We start from the raw sequence: 23,379 nt of genomic DNA, 5'->3' as shown, positions 1-23,379 counted from the left end.
AGCAGTGTAATGAGCAGGTGAGTGGCCTCCTTCCAAGCCTGGTAAGTAATTCCAAAAGGCATAAGAAGGAGGAATAAGCAGGGTAGAAAGCACTTCTCTTGAATGCTGCTTTTCATCTTCAATTCCAGCAGACCAGAAGCAAGAAGTTGCAGCCAGAAAGGGTCATAAATGTTAAAAGCTTGACTTTGCAGCATCTTCTAGTTTGGTCACTATCTTTAGGAATGGAAGTTGCAGTGATCTACCTGTTAGCTGTGCTGAATGGGAGATAATTAAATACCATGATTCAAAATAGCTTGCTAAGCTCTGTAACTTCTAAACCAACAGATACATAGCAATAGCAAACATATGATGTGGTCCCTGTCTGCTATATACACAGCATAGTTGATGTGCACAGGCACAGTAGTTCTGTTTTCCTAAATGCCAGATTTACTGTGCTTGCAAAAATGGGTGTTACATATGAGTAATAGATCTAGCAGTTTTTGGAAGCACAGCTTTACTGCTCATGTAACACTACTTGCAGAGAGCATGTGCTCAATACCCCACTCATGTCCTACTTCTTGTCTGGTTCTGCAAAGCACCCAGGAAACAGGCTCGCTGCCTGCATTCCACTGCTACAAGATCCCCAGACATGCTCTGTGCCTGAGACCTCTCCATGCAGGAAGAAACAAGCTGCATACTGTAAGAATAGCTCTGAAGCCAGGAGAAAGATGCTTTCAACTATCATCTTTCTTCCATTTGTCAAATGAGAGAATGTGTTCCCATTATGGACTGGGAGAAGGAGCTTTACACTGAGCAACCCACATGAAAACAATCCCTTTTCTTATCTAGGTCCTCAGATAAGCCAGGATAATTGTTTTCAAAAACACTGCAGCCTCTTAGGAACCCATTGAGAAGTCAATTGCACACAGGCTTTGGATGCCAAAATAACTTGAAAATGATACACTGTGACTGCTATTATTTTCTTAGTCAACTAAGCATATCTTGCAAACAAGTTCTCCCTCAGTATTATATATATTTTTTTTCTGAAGTCCTTGTACTATACTTTTAGGCATTGTCCCTAGAACTCCATACAGCTGAAAGTCCTTTTAATAAAGCATATAAAATCCCTCTCCAAAGATTATTGATTTCATTCTGTTCGAACAAAAAATGCTAAATGCAGTATCAAACTCTGCTAAGAGATTTGCTCTAAAACTGGTGTCATGTATAAAATATTTCCATTTTAAGAATTAACTTTACAAATTATATTTCTACTGGAGTGTCTTAACCTTATCTAATAATAATAAGCTATAAAGTGCTCTAGTTAATATTAATGTGAAACTTGAATAACTTAAATTACATTAATGTAAGATGAGACTGGGCTCTATCTCTAATCCAACAAAAATAAAGGGTATAATGACAAGCAGAGATCTCATTGAAAGATTTCAATTCTCCCTACAAACATACTAGCTTACTCTCATGAAATGCTCTCCTGAAACACAAAATAATTAAGGAAAGATTATATTTTGAAAAAACTGGGTCAAACATGCTTTTTTATACTGATTAAACACAACATAATAAAATGCAACAATTAATTCATCTATATTTCAACAGATATGTGCTTTTTTCCTATTTAAAACTACTTCAAGCTCTAGCAAGTGGTTCCTAAATGTATTTCTGGTGTTTGAAATACAGAAATCTCATCACTCTTTAGGAAACCAGCATTTAGGAGTGAACAAAGCCTTGCTAACATTTAAATGCCTGTTGCATTTTCAGGCTGCAGAGATGAAGGCTGATGAGAATAACAAAAGAAGCTTTAAAAATTAATATTTTAAAACATTGACAATAGATTAGTTTCTTAATTTTTTAGTCTCCAAGTTTATTCTATACTGCCTTAGTATATGGCCCTAAGGAAGTGTCATTCTGTAGATGTTTTTTAAAGCATTTAACTTCTACCTCAACTTCTGAGTTAAGAAGTATCACAAGACAGGAAGGATTAATAGTAAAACTAACAACAGCAGCAGCAGCCATATTGTTAACTACTCAAATGCAAGGAGTCAAGTCTTAAATTAAACAAGGAGTAGAAAGAGGTACCTTTTCAAACAAACCAACTAAAAGAATATCTAATGAGATTCAAATTAGTAAGAATCCAATTATGATTTGAGATCCTAAAGTATTTAGAAGGTACAGACTATTTTGAATGGATGATGACAGAGATGAACTTATTAGCAAATGGATATGCAGAAACCATTTCATGTTTTCCTGCAGGATGTGAAAGTTTTTTAGATTTACAGCAAACTTGTAAATAAATCAAGGGTCAGTTACACGAGATAAAATTTACCAGAATCCCAATTTGTGGGCCCCATAACTATTCCAACAGCTGTTCAAACGAATTGGATTTTGAATATGAAATTAAGTATTTTTACTATGTAAGCTCTCTTGTGTTGGTGAATCATTTAAGTGAAAAAATATGATGCACAGCTTTTGCTGCCTTTATTTTGATATGATATTCTTGCATCAAAGACACATTAGAAAGTTGGTCTTTGAGGACTGTTTTCTCAACAGGGAAGCTGCTAAAGACTACCTCACTGAAGCCCATGCTTTAAGCCTTTCTTTGTTACTTAATTATCTTTGGTTCAGAAGATGTTAATTCTTCCGAGTAACTGCATAAACAGCTTGATCTCAACTGGTTTTAAGAGGGCTTCTAGATCTTAATTCTATCATCATTTCTCATATTAAGCATATTTTATAAAAAGACCTTAGTTGGAGTCATATGACAAAATCTGGCTCTCAGCATTAGTATATTCTCCAAAAGCAGACATTATTAACAATGTTTTCATAAACACCAGTTACCAAATCTAGATAGCACTAAAATTATGATATATTAAAAATCCATTCATTAATTTTGAACAATTTAAGCAAGAATACAAAAAATCTGGCTTCTCTAAGAAATATGAAAAACAAAAATATTTCATCAGCTAAGAGCAGGGATTAAAATCCCATAAAATGTTTTGAATGATAGCATTGTTCAAAAATTCATAAATTTATAGTTAAAACCATAAATATCTGTTGTAATTCATCAAGTACTCCTTGTACTACTTAGTACTTAGTACTACTAATACTGTACCATTTATCTCACTTGTCTAATAACGCTATGTGGAACATTGCTGTCTTTAATCATCTTCAGTGTATCAGTGCACAGACTCATTCTGTAGTATATACAGATTGTCTAGCACATCCAGATACACATACAGTTCACAATTTTACATTTTTTTCCATACAAAATAAATCCTTGTTCTCTTTTACAAGTTGTCCATAAGAACTTATCTAGTAAACTATGCTGCATCAAAAAGCCTCTTCTGGCAAAGTCATCCTCATGCTCCAGGCTGAAAAGTCCTTTAACAACTATTCTTACTCTCCAGTGTTATCAAACTGCAAACAGACTAATCTCTATTTACCTTGATTATTCCACACATGCCGCTACCAAGCTCTAGAGCACTCCATGCACTTTACTTAAGGTGTTATTCCTGCCCCAGTATCTTGCACCGAGTGAGTATTTGTATCATTTGTGGCAGCCTTCTGGGCTTTAGTAGTGTCTACTGCTGCTCATTCATTCTCCTCACACAGCTTCCCAAAATCAGTAAGTTTTCATGCTTGGCCCAGTGTGTCCCTCATTTACCTATTCAGGTTTCTGTATGTAGAAACTAGCAGAAGCCTGCACTGATATATTCTAGTGTGTAAAATATAAGAACCACAGCTTTATACCACTGATTTTAGAATCTATAGTTTAAATCAGTTAGCACTAAAAATGACTGGAAAAATGACTTCAAGTTAATATGTCCACAGCTGAGAAGCAAAAATACACAGGAGCAAATCAATGTGGAGCCTGCAGGAAGTCTCCAAATCATACATGAAAGACAGGTATTAGGAAAAGCATTTTTCATCCAAAGTTCTGAAGAATGTTTATATAATTCCTGTTTCAAAAGGCAAAGTATTTTTAGGTCATCTGCTATATAAAGACAAACACCTGGTATTCATTGACAGCCTTATTTACATATCTGTAATGACAGAGTCCATAAACAGATTGAAAAGCCAAAAATCATTACAATAAATTCTAAACAGCTATCATTTCAAACTACAGATGTTACTCCCTTCTGCTTCGTTTGTCAACTACATCTACACAAGGTGGGTCCAGTGTGACATTACTTTATGCCACTTTTGCATATGCAACAAATGGCTGCAAAAACAGTAGGGAATTATGTTTATCTCCATTCAAAAAAGTGTTTTAAATAATGTGAAAGCTGTAGGTGTTAATTCCCTTGCTTGGATAATAACAGAAACTATACCTTTGGGAGAAGCTGGATTGCCTGGAGTATTCTCTGTCTGTGTCCAGAGTTAAGTATTCCTATTTCCAGGAGATCCTGGTCTTCCATTACGTTGCTTCCCTAAAGAAGTGGGGGGAAAAAAAAGGTAAAATTAAGATGAAAAAATAAAAGATTCCTTCAATAGCTTGAAACAAGCCCTTTCATTGTGTTTAAAAGAGAACACTTTGCATAACTTAGGACATTTGACAAGATTAATAAATTACTGGTGACTGCACTCACTGTCACATTGACAAAATGTGGGGGAAGGCACTTGAACTTATGGACAATTGCTATACTGCTGGCAACCGTGTCAGTGGAGAAACTGTAGGGTCCACTCAAGCAAAATACTGGCTGTGAACCTCCTTTTATTTGGCTGGAAACAAGGACATGACTACAGATAAGTGCATTCAAAGTCTGTTTTTTTTTTTCATTCGACTCCTGTCTCACCCAGCAATGTCTTATGTTCATTTTAATCCAGTCTGGAAAATACTTAACACATAGGAAGAACAGTAGAGTGGACAAGGATAAAATTCTTTAGTTACTTGTTAGTAAAATGCTGAAGAAACCAAGAGGGGGAGTAGTATCAAAAAAAACCATATGGCTCCCATCCCCCTGAATTTAATTGTACCAGTGCAGTCCTAACTTTACCTGTCACTGCTCTTATCTCCGTGCTTGTGGGCAGGTCAAAGAATTCCTAACATGCAAACAGCAGAAAAAGACCATCTGTTCAAACAATACACAAAAGAGGAGTCCATAAAAATCGAGAAAAAAAGCCTCCAGAATTCAAGCTTCTATTCTTAAGATCTGCTAGCAGTAGAAGATGACCTAGAGCTACACATGTAAGAGGGAAGTATGACTCCTAAAAGATGATCCTGGAATTCATCCAAACAGTGAGCAGTACAGGCTGAAGATCAAGGAGTCTGATTCCACCTAGGTGGAAAGTTTAGTGTTTGAAGGATAAGGTACTTGGTTATTTGGCGGTGATTACTGGGAATCACCGGAGACACTACAGTAGCTTAAAAAGTGAATTGCAGCCAGGGATCAAATCAGGATGGTTCAAAGTAGGCTGGAAAACCTACATTCCATTTTTAGACTACCTCATTTCAGACCACACACACACAAATTTTAAAAAATACATTTTCTATTACATTTGTGATCAAAACCCACAAAAATAGCCCAGTTGACCTCTCCGAACTTGTACTCCTGATGCAGTTTCATGAAGCTAATTTGCTATAAGTGAGAATTTTTATTTGCACTCATTTAAAATCACCATGAAATAGGCTTTATGTGGGCAAATCCATGAAAAGCTTCATCTCCACCTTTCCATTTTGCTTGCTACTTCTGACTCAGTAGAGCTCTTAAGCAGCAACAAAATCAAAAGCTGAGAGGCGCATAACAGAACATGCTTAAATACTTTGCTGAATCAGGGCTTAATAATGGACATTAATTATTTCTGAATATCAAATCTCCTGTCCCAGAGCAACATGGCTTTCTTTCAAAAAGCACAGTGGAATAAGCAATACTTCACCCTATTCAGCTGTTAAATCTTCACTCTTTTCAGATGGACTGATTAGTTTACAGATGTACTCTTGAGGACTCTCAAGTGCTACTCTGCAGAATATCCTGCAAAATCTAGGGGAGGTCTTTTTAAGGCAATCATGGAAACATTACAAAGCTACTACATTTAAAATTATATTTCACAGTACGGGGTATGATTTAAGACTACAAGTCTACAAATCATACCCTGAAAGAATTTGTGTGCAGGATCAGAACTGGCTCAGGCAGAGCCCTGCTCTGAAGTGAGAAACTGTGCAGTCATGTCGTTATAAGTACATCATGTGGTATAAGAGTGCATGCAGCACAGGCTGTGCAAACAGCGACAGTGATGAGGTGGGGTTAATATCCCATTTATCTCCCTTGTAAACACATACAAAATGTCACTTCTCCTTTCTTCCCCTATGTTAATTAACCTAAAGAGGGCTGTAAATTTAGGGGAAGAACTGGGGGAAAAAAATGCATTTGGGGTTATTGCTGCTAGAAATAGCTAGCATAAAAGGCTTTAGGCAAACTGAGCCAACACAGGATCCAGTCCAAAAAAAAAAAAAAAAAAAAAAAGGACTACATATTTTCATTCATATTAATAAATGCAGCTATTTGTTTCAGCTACTGCTTTCACTTCGTTTACTGTTTTTCAGATTTCACCCTTCATCACTGCAAGATGTTTACGCACAATCAGGGTGTACTCATCACTGAGCTACTATACACTGTTTATTGGTGTCAGCAACCTTGGCAGTTTAAAGTATTCTAAGTTTAAAACCCAGTTCAACAAATACTTAGGCACAAGAAAGAGCCTGCCTGTTTGTGCCAAGTGCATGGCAGAGACAGCATTATTTTATTAATTCTTTACTATTTTTTTTCTTTATGTATTAGCTCATATATATATATATTTTTTTTTTCAGCTGGTATTTTTTTTTTATATTTTAAAGTATGTCAAGGTTACAAATATTTAAAACTCAGGAAAGCCTGGAATTAATGTTGCCTCCTTGTCCCCACTCTGGGAAGGCAAGAACCCGGTCCGTTAATGTCTTCAGGCTTCAGAGCTTTTCCTGTGCATTTCCATCAGTGCCAATGGTAGCAGCCACTCATCTCTCCTGTAAAACAGACCTCCTTGTCTCCTGCCAAGGACCTACACCAGCTCTTCATCTCTCCACACGAGCAAACTGGGGAACTTTAGATAATAATTCTCTATTGCTTTAAATAATAATTCTCTATAGAGGAGTAAACTGATAGTAGAAAGCTGCTGTCTCCTCTGCAGACATGCCTTTGAAGAGAAAGAAACAGTCCCCTGTATTTCTATCTCCCTGGTGTCTGCTCCCATTCTTCCCTTAATCGTGGTCTCTGATACTCTTTTTACCTGATTCCTCTTCTTGCTGTCCTCCAGCCTCCTTCCATAGCCTCCTACATCAAGAGTGAGGAAAGCTTTCCTTCCTTTTTTTTTTTTTTTGCTGTGGCAGATCAGAGACAAGAGGAGAATTTGTCTCCCTTCTTTTAGCTGCTGTACACATATTTATTATAAGCTGGGCCAAACTTAACCTCAATTAACTTTATGGAGATGACATGGTAAATGTAATTAAAATGAATACGAATACAATAATGTCTTTTCACATTATTTCACCCTCGAAAATAGTTGAGCTATATTAGCTGAAACATTCACCAAAAAGAGATTATCCTAGTACACACCTACAGAATTTCAGTCCGAAGATTTAACTGTGATATGCTTATATAAAAGAGAAAACAGGTTCTTGTAACAGAAAATATGGGACAGCAATCTCTTCTGGGGTTATTATGTTCTTATTATGTAATAAAAACATAAGAGGCTTTGTAATATTACAGCTTTCCTAAGTCTATCGGAAAACTTAGCTGGAAGGAAAACTTACTTCTCAGAATTAAAGCAGGAAGAATATATAAAAATTGCTTATACTAGGGCAGATTCAGATCTCATGCGTGTCAGTTTACACTGTTGAAATTCCTGTCATGCAAATGCGTAAGAGATAGTCTTATATATGAATTAGAAATATTGTGGTTCTGAAGTTCAAGTTAGGAAGGAATACAGCTTATCCTCCCGGGGCTTTGTGGTTCTGCACTACTCTCAGAAATATCATCTTTTTCCCTATAAATACACAAAGGAAGTTGATCTCCTGAGTAAAAAGGCAATAGTTTCACAGAACAGTTGGGCTCAAGAATGAAGGAAAAATGACTCTGCATGTGGGAGACTGGAGGCATATGAAAAACAATATAATTGAGAAAACTCAGAAACTCTGCCAAAATCTCAGATAGTTCCTATAAATAAGTTAAGAACAAAAGACATGATGGTATAGTATAAGATAAAGATTTCACTGGCATTTATTTGGGGTGTCCCACACAAAACCATCTCCAGAATCCTCCACCTAAGGTTAATACAGCCTTTCCAAAAAATGCTGGGTTAGATTTTTATACTAGATTCCAAATGCATCTAAGAACATACATATGTATACAGAATCTTTATAAAACAATTTAATTTGGAATATGTCAGACTTGTAGCAACAGAAGTACTACCTCTATTAAAAACAGCCTAATTTTAATACATTAAACAGCTCAAAGAACCTCTAAAATCCAGTCAATGCAAAAGATTCATAAACTTGTAGACTTCATTTACTATCAAAACAGGACATTTTTCAATATTATATTTATATATATATATTTTAAAGACCAATACACATTCCGCATCCTGTAGGAACAAAAACTCTTTAAGATTTGTCCCTAAAGATATTAAAATATGTTGATTAGAACATATTACAATGGCAGACATAAGTGCATGTTTCTCATTGTTCCCCTTTTGTACCTATGTTTTTAATCTTCCTTCATATATTTTCTGTAGTGGAAACCTATGGCAAAAAAATCCAGTGTCTGGTTCTGGCATCTAAGTAAAGTAAAAATGTTAAAGAAACTTTAAAACAGATGCCAGACACATCACTAGACTTATCTGAAAACTCAGCCATTGAAGCTGGAAGTGAAGGGGTATTGGGAATATGCATTTTGGTCTTATTCTTGCACTTCACCTTGACTAATAGATTGACAATCTGATAAAGGTTAGAAAGAAGTTCCTTAGATCTTCATTGCACTCAAAGTTCTGGAAAAACAAACAAACAAACAACAACAACAACAACAAAACACAACTCAGTGAGGAGATAAACACCTATAGAATAATAAAATGGTTTGGGTTGGAAGAGACCTTAAAGACCATCTAATTCCAACCCCCCCTGCCATGGGCAAGGACAACTTCTACTAGACCAGATTTCTCAAAGCCCCATCCAACCTTATTCTCTTTAATGAATAGATGATGTCTATATAAACATGTCCTGTAAGAGCTTCCCACCTTCCCTTCCATCCCCCAATGTACTTTTAACAAAACAGTTTTCTTTCATGCTTTCCAGTTAACTCTTCTGTACATGACCCCTGCACGGTAATCCCTCACAGCCTTTGGAGGCTGAAATAACATCCTATCTTAAACACAAGGATAACTACTTGCGTGTGATTGTACTAGCAATCCTCATATGTGAGGCTACCAAGCTGTGGCTGTGAGCCTCATGTCCAGTAGTGTATGCTGCTGAAATTCTAAAATCATCTATGCATCACTTTGTGTAAACTGAGTAAAAACTAGTTGGAAGAAAGAGAGAAAGAACAAATTAATTGTGCATTTGAGGCTATTTTTTTCCTATATGAAAGAAAATATCCTTATGTAAGAAATGGAAGATTTGGAAGAGTTCTTTTTATAGACTGGCAGCACCAATTAGACCAGCTTTTCTATGCTCATCTATGTCAGCTAGAAGAGGAAAAGCAGTGAATCTGGTTCCTAAAGCTGTGTAAGAACTACTCATGAGATGGAATTGACTTGCTGTGCAGCCATTAGTGAGACCAAATTCAACTGCAGGTGCCAAGTGTCACTGGAGTTGGTTTGCCCAGCAACAGGATTGGTGTGGGTGAGGGAAGGATGACTCCTGTGCCGAGTATAATGTTGATGGGGTAGCACTAATAGATGCCTCACTGTTTTTCCTTGGGCAGAGATATGCACTCTCCCTTTTCCTCTTGCAGCTACCCATGTAGCAATCAGCTGCACCTTCAACATATTATCAGCAGGGACTCTGAAAAGCCAGTATCAGTCGGATGTAATACATAGCATTGGGTAAGATCATGGTGTATGTGTGTCACAGACAAGGTTTGGTGTGTGTTTGAAGGACCTTGTCACTATTTCTTCCAATTTGTATTGCAGCAAATCACTGGCTTCCTGAGAGTTGTCACTGCAGGAGCTCAACTGGGGATATTTGAGTTTGAAGAACAGATCTTGCACTTGGGTTTGCAGGATTGCTGGAAATACGGATTGGCAGAGACAGAAAAAAGGATAATATACAATGCAGTACACTTAGCTGGGGTATGTGAGAGTACTTGTGTTCCTGCCACTCAGGGAAAAGAGGGGGGAGCAGGACAGGGGCAGATGGGATTGTTCTATCATTATACATGCATGGAGATAGAAAACTGACACCAATAGCACCAAAGAGTTGCAGCCACCTGACATCAATGAGAAAGAGTCCTGTTGTGAAGCATAGCTTTGACAGTCTTCATTCCAAATCACTTTGCTTCTCACCCACCTAATGCTAATATTTTTTCAAACTGCACCCCCCAAAGTAGGTGACATTTAAACTGTCCTCTGGCTGGGAACCAATTAAAGGCATCTCACGAGATGGTTGCGCAAGATGGTAAGGACACATTGAATAATCAGGACTTTTCATTGTCTCAATCATATGCCACAAGGTTTATACATTTTCATCACAACATAGCTTTTCCACAAGGTAAAAGAGGTTATTCCTTGAAGGCTTGCAAGAAATGACCAGAGAAATGCAGTTTTCAATAATGTAAACTGCTTTTTATTAGTGCAAAAATTTCAGGCATGTGTCACACATTTCTTTTCCAAATGAGAACTGGCGAGCGATCAGAATTTAGCAAGCTTCAGTATGAGTGAAGGGTTGCCTCTCACTAGTACTGCCACTGTTAACATGAAAACAAGATCTGTAAGAATGATTATTGAGTGAAATGTTTAACTTGTACTTTAAGGTCAGAAAGATTTATCAGATTCCTGGAGATACTGCAGAAATTGTTATTTCACCTGCAAGCCTGACAAGACCATGTTAGAAAAATCTCTTGCAGAAGCCTGAAATTCTGCCTTGGGGAAAAAATATTGATTGTAAAATATGTTAGGAAGAATGGACTGAGCATATTGCGAATCATTTGATAACATTCTTCTAAAATTATATTGCCTTTAAACTACTGATACTGAAACTAATTCTCAATCCTCACCCTCCTCTATTATCAGTCTTTATATTTATGACTTCCTTAGCAATTAAAAACCCCACAAAAATAAAGAAGAAAATTGAAGATGGTTTTCCATGTTACTGTCATTTCTTCAGAAAGTAATAATAAACTACTATTGAAATGTTAACTAAAAAAAAAAGGTAAATTTAGTCACAGACAAGAGAAATGGACAGCAATTCAAAGCAGTTAAGGCACAACTCAGGGAATTTGACCCCTAATCTGCAAACTATGCAGTGGTGTGCACTTCTTTCAAAAGAAGTGGAGACCCACCAGACCCTGAGTCCCACTCTACCCATGTTTTAAAGATCTGGTTCATAGTCAGCTCTCCCTAAAATGAACCTGAAGTAACCAGTACCATTGAAAGACCTTCAAATACTGAGATTCAAATGAACATATAGTCACAGCCCCTTCACACAACAGTAATAGTTAATTAAAGTATAGTGATAATTAAACAATACTGATAGCTGGGACAAGGATTCTTGTAGGAAGAATTTCTGCTATTTTTATCCCCTCTTCCTTGTAGCACTGATTCATTACAACCAACACAATTGTCACATGCAAATTAGCTGCACAGATAAGGTGGCAATTGAAAAAATTACCTCTGATGTTGCACTTGGCCCACTTAATTATGAACACTGTTGACCCAACTCTGTCTGCCTATTTAGTCATAACAATTCAATAAAATAATTATTAATACTTACCTAAATTACATCTTAATGTCTTGAATGTATATTGCAAAGATAATTTCACTTCATTTGAGTAATGAAAATTCTGAGGAGTCTATATTGTACCATTATTCAGATTACTTGAGATAAATGCTAGTTATCCTAGATGTTAAATTTCTCAAAGGACCCAATTTAAAATCAATATTACTGTGAGCTAATTAACAAACTTCTAAATTCTTGGGAAAACACTCCTTTCTCCAGTGAATATATAAGTTTGGGGAGTGCAAGAAGGGGCAAATGGTATTTTCAGAAATAACAAAAATGCTGAATACCTGCTCTGCATGTAACATGGAATTCTGTTCAAACTTGACATTAATGCTGGTGTTTTTGTAATAAATGTAGAAACTCTGCTTACCTCCCAGAAAGTCTCACTGAGTAAATGTGTATGTTTCAAACCACATTTCTGTCTGTCAGGTATTTTTTTGCTCACATTTTTATCAACCCTAGCCATGTTGAGCCACACAAATCAGCCCAAAGAGTATAGACTTAGACTTTAAAATTCTGAGCGGAATCCATATCTTAAAAATAGCTTATTCACAGAGAAGGTCTGTGAAACAGCAGCAAGAAAAACATATGCTCAGAAAAATACTTAAGCCTCCAAAAGATTATGCCCTAAAGTTATGGTTGTGGTCTTGCAAGCCTTTGCTCATCTCCTGCCTGCAGCTGAACTCCACTCATATCTTTTTGCATTTTTACCTCTGGGCTCCCTGGTTTTCTGTTCTGAGTAGATGGAGCATCTTGGAAACTACATCCAACTTTGCATTTGCAAAGAGTCTAGAAATGAGGCCCTGCTTCTCATAGGTACCATGGGAGCTTGATCTGATGGGAAGTCTTAGAGAATGCCTAGGGCAGAGCCACAGGAGCATGGCATGAACTGTAAGCTGTTCTTTCCTAAAAATGTGACTGAAAGAGGAAGAATTGCTTTATCTTTCTTGTTCATATCACAGCACCGTTATGAGAGGATTCATGCAGAAGGGAGATCAGGTTTATGTGTCTTTCTCAAACTCGAATTTTGGATTTCCTAAAAAGGAGAACAAGCTATGCAATAACTGACAGGGAAGGGCATTCTGGGATTGAGGAGGAATTGTTCTACAGTCCTGCTGAAACTAAATTACCATGAAATTCAGCCAGTAAACCAGAAAGGAACATTATCCTTTAGACCAGTGAGAGATAGGTGTGGTAAATCAATCTTCCAGTGCTGTTGCTAGAAATGTTTCTGGTTTACATCCAATAACAGCTAGCTATAAAAAGCAGAGAGAAATCTACAAATTCAGGACTATCTCTTGCAACTGAGTATCGTAACTTCTGAGCTAAAGAGTCATTTGAGCCTCTAGATAGTACTGTAATTTGAAAGAGTGAGCCAGCTGTCCTCATTCAGAGGGACAACTTTGATGTCGGGATCTAGGGAGCAAGATGGAAAATCCAGCCTCCAAATGGTTTCTAAACCAGAGCTTCAAAGGGAGGCAAAACTTTTCAATATAACTCTTGCCTTGGATTATCTTACTGGCTTCCTCTGCTTATCACTGCAAATCTCTTTATTAAGTGCCTTGCTCTTCCTATTAAGTTATGCAGGGTCTTGTGTGCCAAACTCAATTGCAGGGATCCTGCTCCCAGACACACGAACTGTAAAGTCATATGTGGTCATGTCCACCATAGCTGCCGCTAGCTGTATTTGTAATGTGATCTTGTGGAAGCCTCACCTGGCTGTTTGGGGCCCACTCTCTACACTGCAAAATGAAGCCACAGTCTAATTTTCACATACCCAAACCCTTTTTCAGACATACATCTTAGTAACTGGAGGCTATTAGGTCAACTGAACTCGCTGTTTTAAAATTTTATTACAAAATAGAATGAATTATGAAGCAGCTTCCAAAAACTACTGGAAAATTAATTGTGTTTTCTATGCATTGCTGATTGATTGCTGTGTTTAAATGAGTTTCACGTTCTTCCATGCCTCTTTTGATCTGTTGTGGTGCAGCAAGGGTAAAAGAGAGCTTATAAGTGAAGAAGGCTGCTGTAAAACAAACTGGAATATACTAACTGTCTCTAGCTTAAAATTAAAAGGGTGCAGGGAAAATACAGAATCAGGCTTGCTGTCTAAGTGCAACCATTACGCTGAGAAGTATTTTGATATATTCCTACAGATTTTGTTTGTTAAGGCAGACACAATGCATAGCATGATTGAACAAGGTATTGTTTCCCATTGCACACAGAAGAGATTTCTGTTATGTGTGGTTTTTCTTATACAAACAGTTGTGATTTATTGCCACGGTATATGCAGAGATATTACTCTTCAGGTCCCTGAGGCCTAAGAGGTAAATGGAGATTGTCTCCATTTTCTTCATACTCTTTCTAAAAATATGAGAACATTTGATTAAGGGTTGACAATTTTCTTTTCTTCCCTTCCTTGTTCTTGTAATTCATTTCACATGGGAAGTGGGCTGTGTTTTTCTTATTCCTTCCAATTCAGCAGCTGGGTGGCTTGCTTCACGGGCCCACTCTTGTCACCATGGCAACCAGCAGATTGCTGTAATACGATCCCATGTGCTTGATGTCACTACATGGGGTTATTGTTCCCGGAGAACAATTTGGGAAATGCATTTCCATATTCTCGTAAAGAAAGATTAATGAGTGTTCCACCGCATGGCCGTCCCGCGTGTCACGCGTGGACTGCAGTGTCGTGTAAGGAAGTGCTTCACACACAGCGACTCCACGAAGGGTTCGTGCCACGAAGCCTGTGCCCAGTGCCAAGCAGGCACTGCTCCTTGGAAACGTGCTGGACAGCCACGGCTTCAGCTCTTGAGAATCACTAGCATGACCGTGCTAGGTGAGATCAAAGGTCTACCTCATTGGTTTGGCGTCTCTGCCAGTAGCCAAAACTGAATGCCCGGAATAGCAAAATATATAAATAATTTGTCTTATATAATGCTTTCGTGCTGTTATTAATGGGTTAAGTTAAAGTGAAGTGCACCAGTATTTAGCTACATTAGAGACTGAATGCTGAATATATAGCAGGCAAAACACCTGATTTTACTAAACAGAAATCCAACATAGATTTTGAGTGATACATAAGGCTCAGTTGCTCTTTAGTGTTTGGGGGAAGCTGATTTACCATCCCTGTTCCAGCTTGCAGCAAATCATCCTTGCACCACAAAGCTGATTTCTTTTTGTGTGTCGCAGAGGTGGCAGAGGCTCTGGACTACCCTGCTTACAAATTAACTTTGGGATGATATATTCCACATAAAACAAAATAAGAGCTATCCCTTCAAAAACGGTGTTAAGTTAATAGGCCCAAAATTGTAGACTGCATGGAAGAAAGGATATATCTTCATTCCTAAGGGGGTATTTCACTCTGTCCTGTACTGATTCCTAAAACTTGAACATGGTATAATTGGGGAATGAGTCCAAAGAATAATGGAAAGCTGTTCTGTTTGCACTAAGTTTCTTTAAAAACTAAAGTTTCAATTTTGGAAAACAACTGGGTAGCCACTGATAAAGAAAGCAGTGCACTCTGGAATGATTCACAGAACACTGCATTTCTTAATATATATATATATATATATATATATTTTGTCAACCCATGACAACATATATATATATTAAATTGAACCATAAAAATGTGGTGTGATCTGGATGTCACCAGTAATACAATATCTGTCACCCAGAACCTATGACAAGCTGTGTAGCTATAGAGTGGATCCCATATACTATACTAATTATCACAGGCATTTAAAGAGTTTGCCAACGATTTTGAAGTATCTTGCCATTGAAAAACAACCTTTATAAATCTGAAATGTAAAATAACCATCCAAATTCAATAAATAAACAAACAAATGTGAAATCAGTTTTCTGTCTGTGTGAGGCAGACCCTAAACTTGGTACTTTCTATTCCCTTTCTTCCTACATATATACTTTTACTTCCTGTGTAATTCATTCTCAATACACGTATTCAGATGTCGTTCAAATACTGTGACCTTCCTTTCTGTTCACATTCTCCTCTTTATTTACACATTTTTTACTCTTTTGCAAATATTCTTGTATTGTTTATCTCAGATACAACACAAAAGCAGTAACTAATTCAACTACTGTGGTTCCATTTTCTACCCATAGCTAAGTAGTTAGGAACTACAAATACTTAGTAAATTACTTACAGGACATGACATTTTTATACCAATCCATTAGTAACTATTTACATACAGATATAATATTTTATTACCAGTGAATATAAAAAAAAAATAAAATTCATGCATTTCAAGAAGTCTGTTCTTGGAAACTGAACTATGTAACTTGTCTCCAGCCAAAGAAACTTCTGTCTGCAAAACTTAAAGTCACAGACTGGTTTTACATATTTTATGTACAGTTCTAGCATCTTGATATAGTCCTTTCAACTCTTCCACCTGCCTTGCAAATATTATTTGGTTTCAAGAACCTTATATAAAGGTAAATGTATACTGTTATTTAACTGAGGGAGTGATTATTCTTCCCATAGACCTGTTGTATTTTCTTAAAACTCTGAGTTAACATGTTCAAAATGAATGAGAGAACAGTTTGATATATTCTTAGGATAGTATTACCCATATGCAGACTGACCCAGTCCCAAGACACTGCAGAAGAACTCTGCAATGTTGTTACAGCTGATTTTCCAAGTACACATGGAGGGACACCTATTGCAAGAGACCTGTAATCCGACACTCTAATACTTCATTTCCCTCAGTCATAAGAACACTTTCATGCAAGTCAGTCCATCTTGTGTGGTATCCACTGCAATAAGCCTTTTCACCAATCCATTTCCTACACAAGGATACTGCATTTGACAATCAACATTTACGGAGTTTTTTGGGGCCTCCATTCTATCCAAATTCAAGTAGCTTATTTACTGATGCTTTGCAGATTTTTTGTAAGCAAGCTTTTTCTAATTTAACTTTTCTTTGTAATAATAATAATAAAAAATGTTCCTAATGGTCATGATGAACACTTAGGAGTCTCACTGCTCCTTTCTGCCTCAAATAGCAGGTCCAAAACAGACCATTAAACCAACAAATCAGATAATCAAAATGCATGCTCTTGACTGAGCAAGACAAAATAGTGAGAGACCATGTAACTTCACTTGATATAATTTCTGTACTTTAGTACGCATTCTTAAAAGGGAAGATTACTGCATTGAATAAAACAGACAAAATAAGAACTGCTGATCTCCACTACACATTAGAGGAATGTTGCAAAGTCACAAAGCTTCAAACTATCAGAATGAAGACTATTCACCACTGGCTTACCACCCTTCACCACAGGATACATATTCTATATGGTACCATACATACAGTATAATTGTATTTCTGAACAATCCATGAATTCAGTGCAGGAGGATGGATGGTACTTACGAAACAAGATAGCTGATATTTCTCTTTTTAGCCTTTATCACTCTCTGTGTGGGTCCATGTCTTATATATAGTTCTCCATTGAAAGCTTCACCAGTAAGAATGACTCACTTTCTTCTGACTTTTTTTAGACATTCATTGAAATAATAATAGACAGTTCCAAACAGCAATTAATATATTTTATAAGACTCCTGCAAGGTGCCTTTTTATGCCCATTATACAGATAAAGAATTGGAATAGGACTAATTAGGGCCTGAATTTGAAAAAAATGAATTCGATTAGTTCTCACTGCCTAAGTGTAGGGATTGTTTTCTTCCAGTCCAATGAGTACTTAGGACCTATCTACATATGTATTCAAAGGAGAACTAAAGTCAAATTCAGTTCTAGCTGTGAGCACTCACACTTTTGCAAATCCGAATTTTGCTGCTTCTTTTGTACGTGTGTATCAAAGCATTTTCGACACAAGTTTTGTCAGGAGAGGTTGTCTCAATTTGTAGCTAACTGTCCAAGTAAGTCAGAAGACTGAGTCGCCTTAGAAAATAGAAAAATCTGAATAATATGGTATTGCAAAGCATTCTGGATAACATATCCAGCTTTCTTCAAGGAGTCAGCGGACGTCCAGCCAAGCAAACTAGCTCTCACTCAGCTTCAGCTCTATTAGGCCACAGCTATCTCTCAGAGTGACAAGAATGCTTTTGTGACAACCATTCAGTTTAATGTCCTTCTGCTTCTGTTCAGGACTTTCTAAAATTTGTTAAATCAGTAAAAAGACTTAGAGTCAGATTTCCTCTCTTTCCCTCTTCATTTTCTTTTCTCTCCTCTCCTCTTCATATTCTCCCTTCTCCTCTCCTCTCCTCTCCTCTCCTCTCCTCTCCTCTCCTCTCCTCTCCTCTCCTCTCCTCTCCTCTCCTCTCCTCTCCTCTCCTCTCCTCTCCTCTCCTCTCCTCTCCTCTCCTCTCCTCTCCTCTCCTCTCCTCTCCTCTCCTCTCCTCTCCTCTCCTCTCCTCTCCCCTCCCCTCCCCTCCCCTCCCCTCCCCTCCCCTCCCCTCCCCTCCCCTCCCCTCCCCTCCCCTCCCCTCCCCTCCTCTCCTCTCCTCTCCTCTCCTCTCCTCCCTTTCTCCCCACTCCTTTCCTTTCTTCCTTCTTTCCTTCCTTCTTGGATTTGGAGACAAAAAAGGCACACAGGAATTTCTACTGAGTAAAGAGGAAATGGGGGAAAGGAAGAGATGGGGAGCACAAGAAGAGTCCATCCTGAAGGAATAGCATGGCAGGGAGAGAGCTCACATACACATGCATTTTTTGGAAGTAAGATACAGATCTGACTATCTTGGAAATAAATTGGAAGAATGGTACCCAGGTATCTACAGGAGAGACAAGAGGAATACTGAGATAGTTTCTGCCATGAGTTTGGCTTACAGAAGCAATAAAATGTGTGAATTCAAGATTAAAGTAATTATAAATTACATATAGTTAGCTCATGCACTGAAAATGTTCCTGATTCATTTTGTTTGGGGCATAAAAATATTAATAAGTATTAAATACTCATTTTGTTTTCATGCAATATTTTTAGCATGAGTCCAATCATTGTCACTGAATTTATTAAGAACTTAACTGACAGTACTCAGTGAGATTCCTCAGGTGATCTGGTTAACTCTGGGACCCTCCTAAGAAACTATGCTTTCTAACTACAGGTACTTAGAAACCTTTATTGTCTAAGGACAGACACAAGCAGTTGATGACAAGATAGCTCTTAATATACAGATAATTCTATGCCAGGATCCTCTCTTGATTTCATATTTGTAGGCCATCAATATTACATAATTTCATAGGCAGATAATTAAGGGAATGGAGAAGCAGCTTCCACAAACTCATAATCCGAATCAAAAAAGATCCTCAGACATATTGTCCTGTACATTCTCTATAGACCACGTTTCTTCTGCTTGTGCCATAAAGTGTTTTCTTTATTCCCTTTTCCCTTGAGTCTCCATTTCTTATGGTTCAAGAAGAAAGAAAATCAGCAGGCATCTTAAATAAATATATACATGAAGCAAGATGCTATTAAATACATAGCACAGTTAGAGACAGAGAGAAAACAGACCTTACAACAGGAATAGCAGAATTTGCAGTCAAAAAGCCTGTAATTGCAGGGAAGTAAAGATTTGTTTGTATCTGGGTTCTTTGGCATAATACTTCACTCTTGCTGTATAAAGTTATTTTTCTGGGTAGAAAATGAAGACTTACTATATCTACAGGCAATGAAACAAGTAAGTTAAAAAATCTGAACATCAGGAAATAAAAAACATCATGGACAGAATAGACACATTTCCAAATTCCAAGAGAGAAGGAAAATGAAATAAAATCACTTGCATTGTCAATTTATAATTCCTTTCTGGCAACAAGAGGGATGCCTAGGGAGTTCAGAGAAGCTAACAACTATAATATTCATACTATATTTAAAAATGGATCAAGGCTAAAAAACAACTCAGTATTGTGCAATCTTTTATCTTAATGCAGCATAGCAGCTAAGAACTATTATTTTTTATAAACGCCATCTTAAAGATGTAGGCTTTCTATGTGTTTGAAAGGGGAGCTGTTGTTTTGCGAGAGCATACCTGAAGCAGTGAAAAAGCTGTTAAATAGTGTGGCTGCTGAAGAATGGAAGCTATTAATCATTTAAGAAATTTTAAGAGCTGTAACCATCTGCACAGATATTTGTTTTTAGTGTGAGATATAAGATTCTAGTGAGTAAGATGCAGATTTTTTCCCCCTCTTCCTAATTGCAAAGGAGGATTGTGCACAGAGAGGGCCACTCTTAACCAGTTCCTGGCTGCTATGTAGGGAGTCAGTGAAAATACTTTTTTGGCTTCATACCAGAAAGATCATTTGATAGGTGCTTATCCAGTATACTCTTACTCATGGTATTCCAGTTTTTAATATTTCAAGTGATCATTAGCACTCATATCCTCAATAACCTTATCCCTCCACATCTGCCACCCGGGTAAATACTTTGGCTTTGATACTTCAAAACTTGCATCTCGATCTGGTCTTTGGATCAAAATTTTTCTAATAATCAGTCAAAGACTTGCAACACAAACCTAGAGCGGGCACAGTAGATTTTGCAAATTTAGCCCATTGGTGTTCACATCAGTAATGTTGTTAAATCATTCAGTTTCCAGTAATTTAATATAGTACTTCATAAGATAATACTAACAAAAGCCTGAAACGAGATTTCAAGTAAATCATGGGTTGTATGTACAAGTGTATTTACCATCAGTTTCAGGGCAGCCAGTCTAAAACAAACACAGTTTATTGTTGCACGGAGATTTTATCCCATATGCACAGTAATTGAAGCTTAATGAGAATGCAAAAGATACAGAATATGATTATGTTCCACAGTGAATAAGATGTTTGAAATGTTTAATGTAGTGTTTGAAAGTCTACAGAAGTAAATTATTTGGGGAAGAAAATAGCATTTGTATTACTTGTTTCCTGAAAATATATTTCAGTCAGAAGTAGACTAAGGAAAAGATCAGACAGCAGATATGGATTTCATTGTGTAATATTGTACTTATGATGAGTTTAAGTCTGTTGCTAATCAATTATGCTTCTGTAGCATACAATCATAGAAAAGGAAAGGCAGTATGCTTTGTCAGCAGTACACCTTTACCTGACTTTCAGCAGCTGAACAATATAACTTTTTTTCCCTTTAAAAATCAAAAACACCAAATTTCCTTAGAACTGAATCTGTGTTTAGACCCACATAAAACACTTGGACAACATTTTTGGAGGTGGCCTCTGACAAACAGTGCTTAGTTTCCAAAGAATTGTGACAAAAGTGTTTCTAACTGAAGACATTCATTTTTATTTGTCTGAAACAAGTTATCTTTGGAAGTGTTACCCTTTTATCTTTGCTAACTCTTCATAACCCATTTACTAAAATGCAACCATTACTTCCAAAAACAAGATGTGTATTTAGATGTAGAAACACTTAAAAGTGATAACACAATTCCGATGTTCCAGATGATCAATACTAGCCACATGTATATCACTGCTGAATGAGAAAGGAAGGCACTTTGGGGTTTCATAGTTTTAAAAAAACATTGGGCTAAGGTTGTAAAGTCATTAAGCCATGCAACAGCAGAAAAATAAATATATGTTTTACTGTTAAAAGTTAGTTCTTTGAAATGTGTGCTTGTGCATGCTCATGTCTCAGTACAATGAGCAGCAGCAGTTCTGAGGGAAAAAAAAAAAAAGTAAATAACCCTGTAATTGAAGACTGTATCGTAAGGCACATGAATGTGAAGGACTAACTGAGGTTGCACATGTAACTCCCTGGTTCTGTATATCTGAATATACGTAATTTTTCACCTTAGGGCTCTTTTTGTGTAATGTGTGTGCATGTGTGTGTGCACGTGTGTGTGAGATCAAGCAGAATGGACAGCATGGACTGTGAAAAGCAGTCAGAACAGGTAGCAGCATGCTAATAAGGGCTTCACAGGCTTCATTGCATTTGTCAGTATAAAGATTAAAACTGATGCTGAGGAGTTGGTACCATTAAAAATATATGGGCATGGGATATGGGAGAAGGAATCATTTTCACCAATGTGTGGGAAAATGGAAGATCTCTAACCTGAAGGAAATTTTGGTTGCCCAAGAAATTTAAAGTGGTCAGGCGAACTCTATACCAGGGTGTTGCTTGCATGGCAATTCTGGTACATCACTTTAGAACAGCTTTTAAAAGGTGACCATAGTTTTACTAGCAAAATTAAGCCTGCCTTTGTTGAAATCTTAATTGTTTTTGATGTAAGGAAAAATTCTCATCTACTTGCTGAGAGGTACAATAAATTGTTTCCTTTACTGGTTTCTCTTAAATATTTTGATTACCTGTTAAGAGCAGAGTTAATTCATTTGAACTTATTTTCGCCCTTCTTCATCCCATCACCACATTCTATTCAATTCCTCCTGTTCTCACCAGACTCACTACTGATGACAGTAGCTATCTGTTGCTACCATTTCCTTCTTGAATAGGGAATTAGTTGTATGGTGAAAGGATGAAGACACAGGTCAAGAGACTGGAAATCTATATTTAAGATGAATCCTGTGACCTGAAATACATATTGCAACTATATTTGTATTTTATTCATCCTCTACTAATTCATTCATTGTCCAGTTCTCAAATGTGATTATTAAAGGATCTCATATTTCTTCTTTAGTTTCTTAAGACTCTTAATCAAACTTCACTAACCTAGATGATTCACATATATTAATCAACAGAGTACTGTTTTAGCTTGTAGTATGATCACTCTCTCTCCTTCCCCCCTCCCCCACCCCCCCACCCCAAATATCTCAGTGGCTTTCATTAATACTGTATTTCACTAATATTGCACTTTTTTCTTTAGCCTAAGACAAAAATGACTCTTATCTGAGTTCTAGCAGTGGTCATAACTTTTTAAATATTCATTTTAGCTATAGTATATTTATCACAGTTTTTTCAGAATGCATTTTACTAACATAGCTAATGTAACGTCATTTTCTCTCTACTAATTTGTCTCCTTATTGTATTTTCATTATTTACCTATTACTTCATGATGTCTTCTGTCTTGTCTTTATTTTAGATACAGTTTCTGTTTTGTTTGTTTATTTTTTCATCTGCATAAATGCCTGAGCTTTTTTTACATCACCCAGTATTCTTTCATAAAGAATAACATGTCCAAGAATTTTATACCGATTTCCAGTTACCTGTTAGTACCCATTAATCTTTCCCTGATAACTCCTTCAGAATCACACAATGTAATTATCTGTAATCAAGCTCCTCTGTACTGCTGTCTCCTTCAAACATTTAACTTCGTCAGGGAAGTCTGTCATTGTTTGAGATTAGTTTACCTATTGGTCCAGACTCCATTTATTTGTTTCTTGTCGGACTATTTTTCTTAAGTGGCATCATAAAACACTGTATATTTTGTTCCTTATTTAATATCTCTCATTGCATAATTTATTTTAGTATTATGAAGTATTTCCAAATAAAATAACTAA

The 23,379-nt window shown here is 36.9% G+C and overlaps 1 protein-coding gene across 6 annotated transcripts in view; it reads right to left on the bottom strand.

Moving 5' to 3' along the window:
• The window catches only part of ANKS1B (ankyrin repeat and sterile alpha motif domain containing 1B), a 440,891-nt gene that overhangs the window by 166,961 nt on the left and 250,551 nt on the right, over window positions 1-23,379 (bottom strand). For all 6 annotated transcript variants that reach the window (XM_083852386.1, XM_083852391.1, XM_083852392.1 and 3 more), the window contains one exon: window positions 4,323-4,421. In XM_083852386.1, the coding sequence (XP_083708512.1) occupies window positions 4,323-4,421 (99 nt within the window). The remainder of the gene's footprint in view (window positions 1-4,322; window positions 4,422-23,379) is intronic.

This window comes from Anser anser (genome assembly GCF_964211835.1).
Source record: "Anser anser genome assembly, chromosome: 1".
Classification (NCBI taxonomy): Eukaryota; Metazoa; Chordata; class Aves; order Anseriformes; family Anatidae; genus Anser; species Anser anser.
Note: the sequence above shows the minus strand (reverse complement) of the source record. Positions and strands in the feature narration are given on the sequence as shown.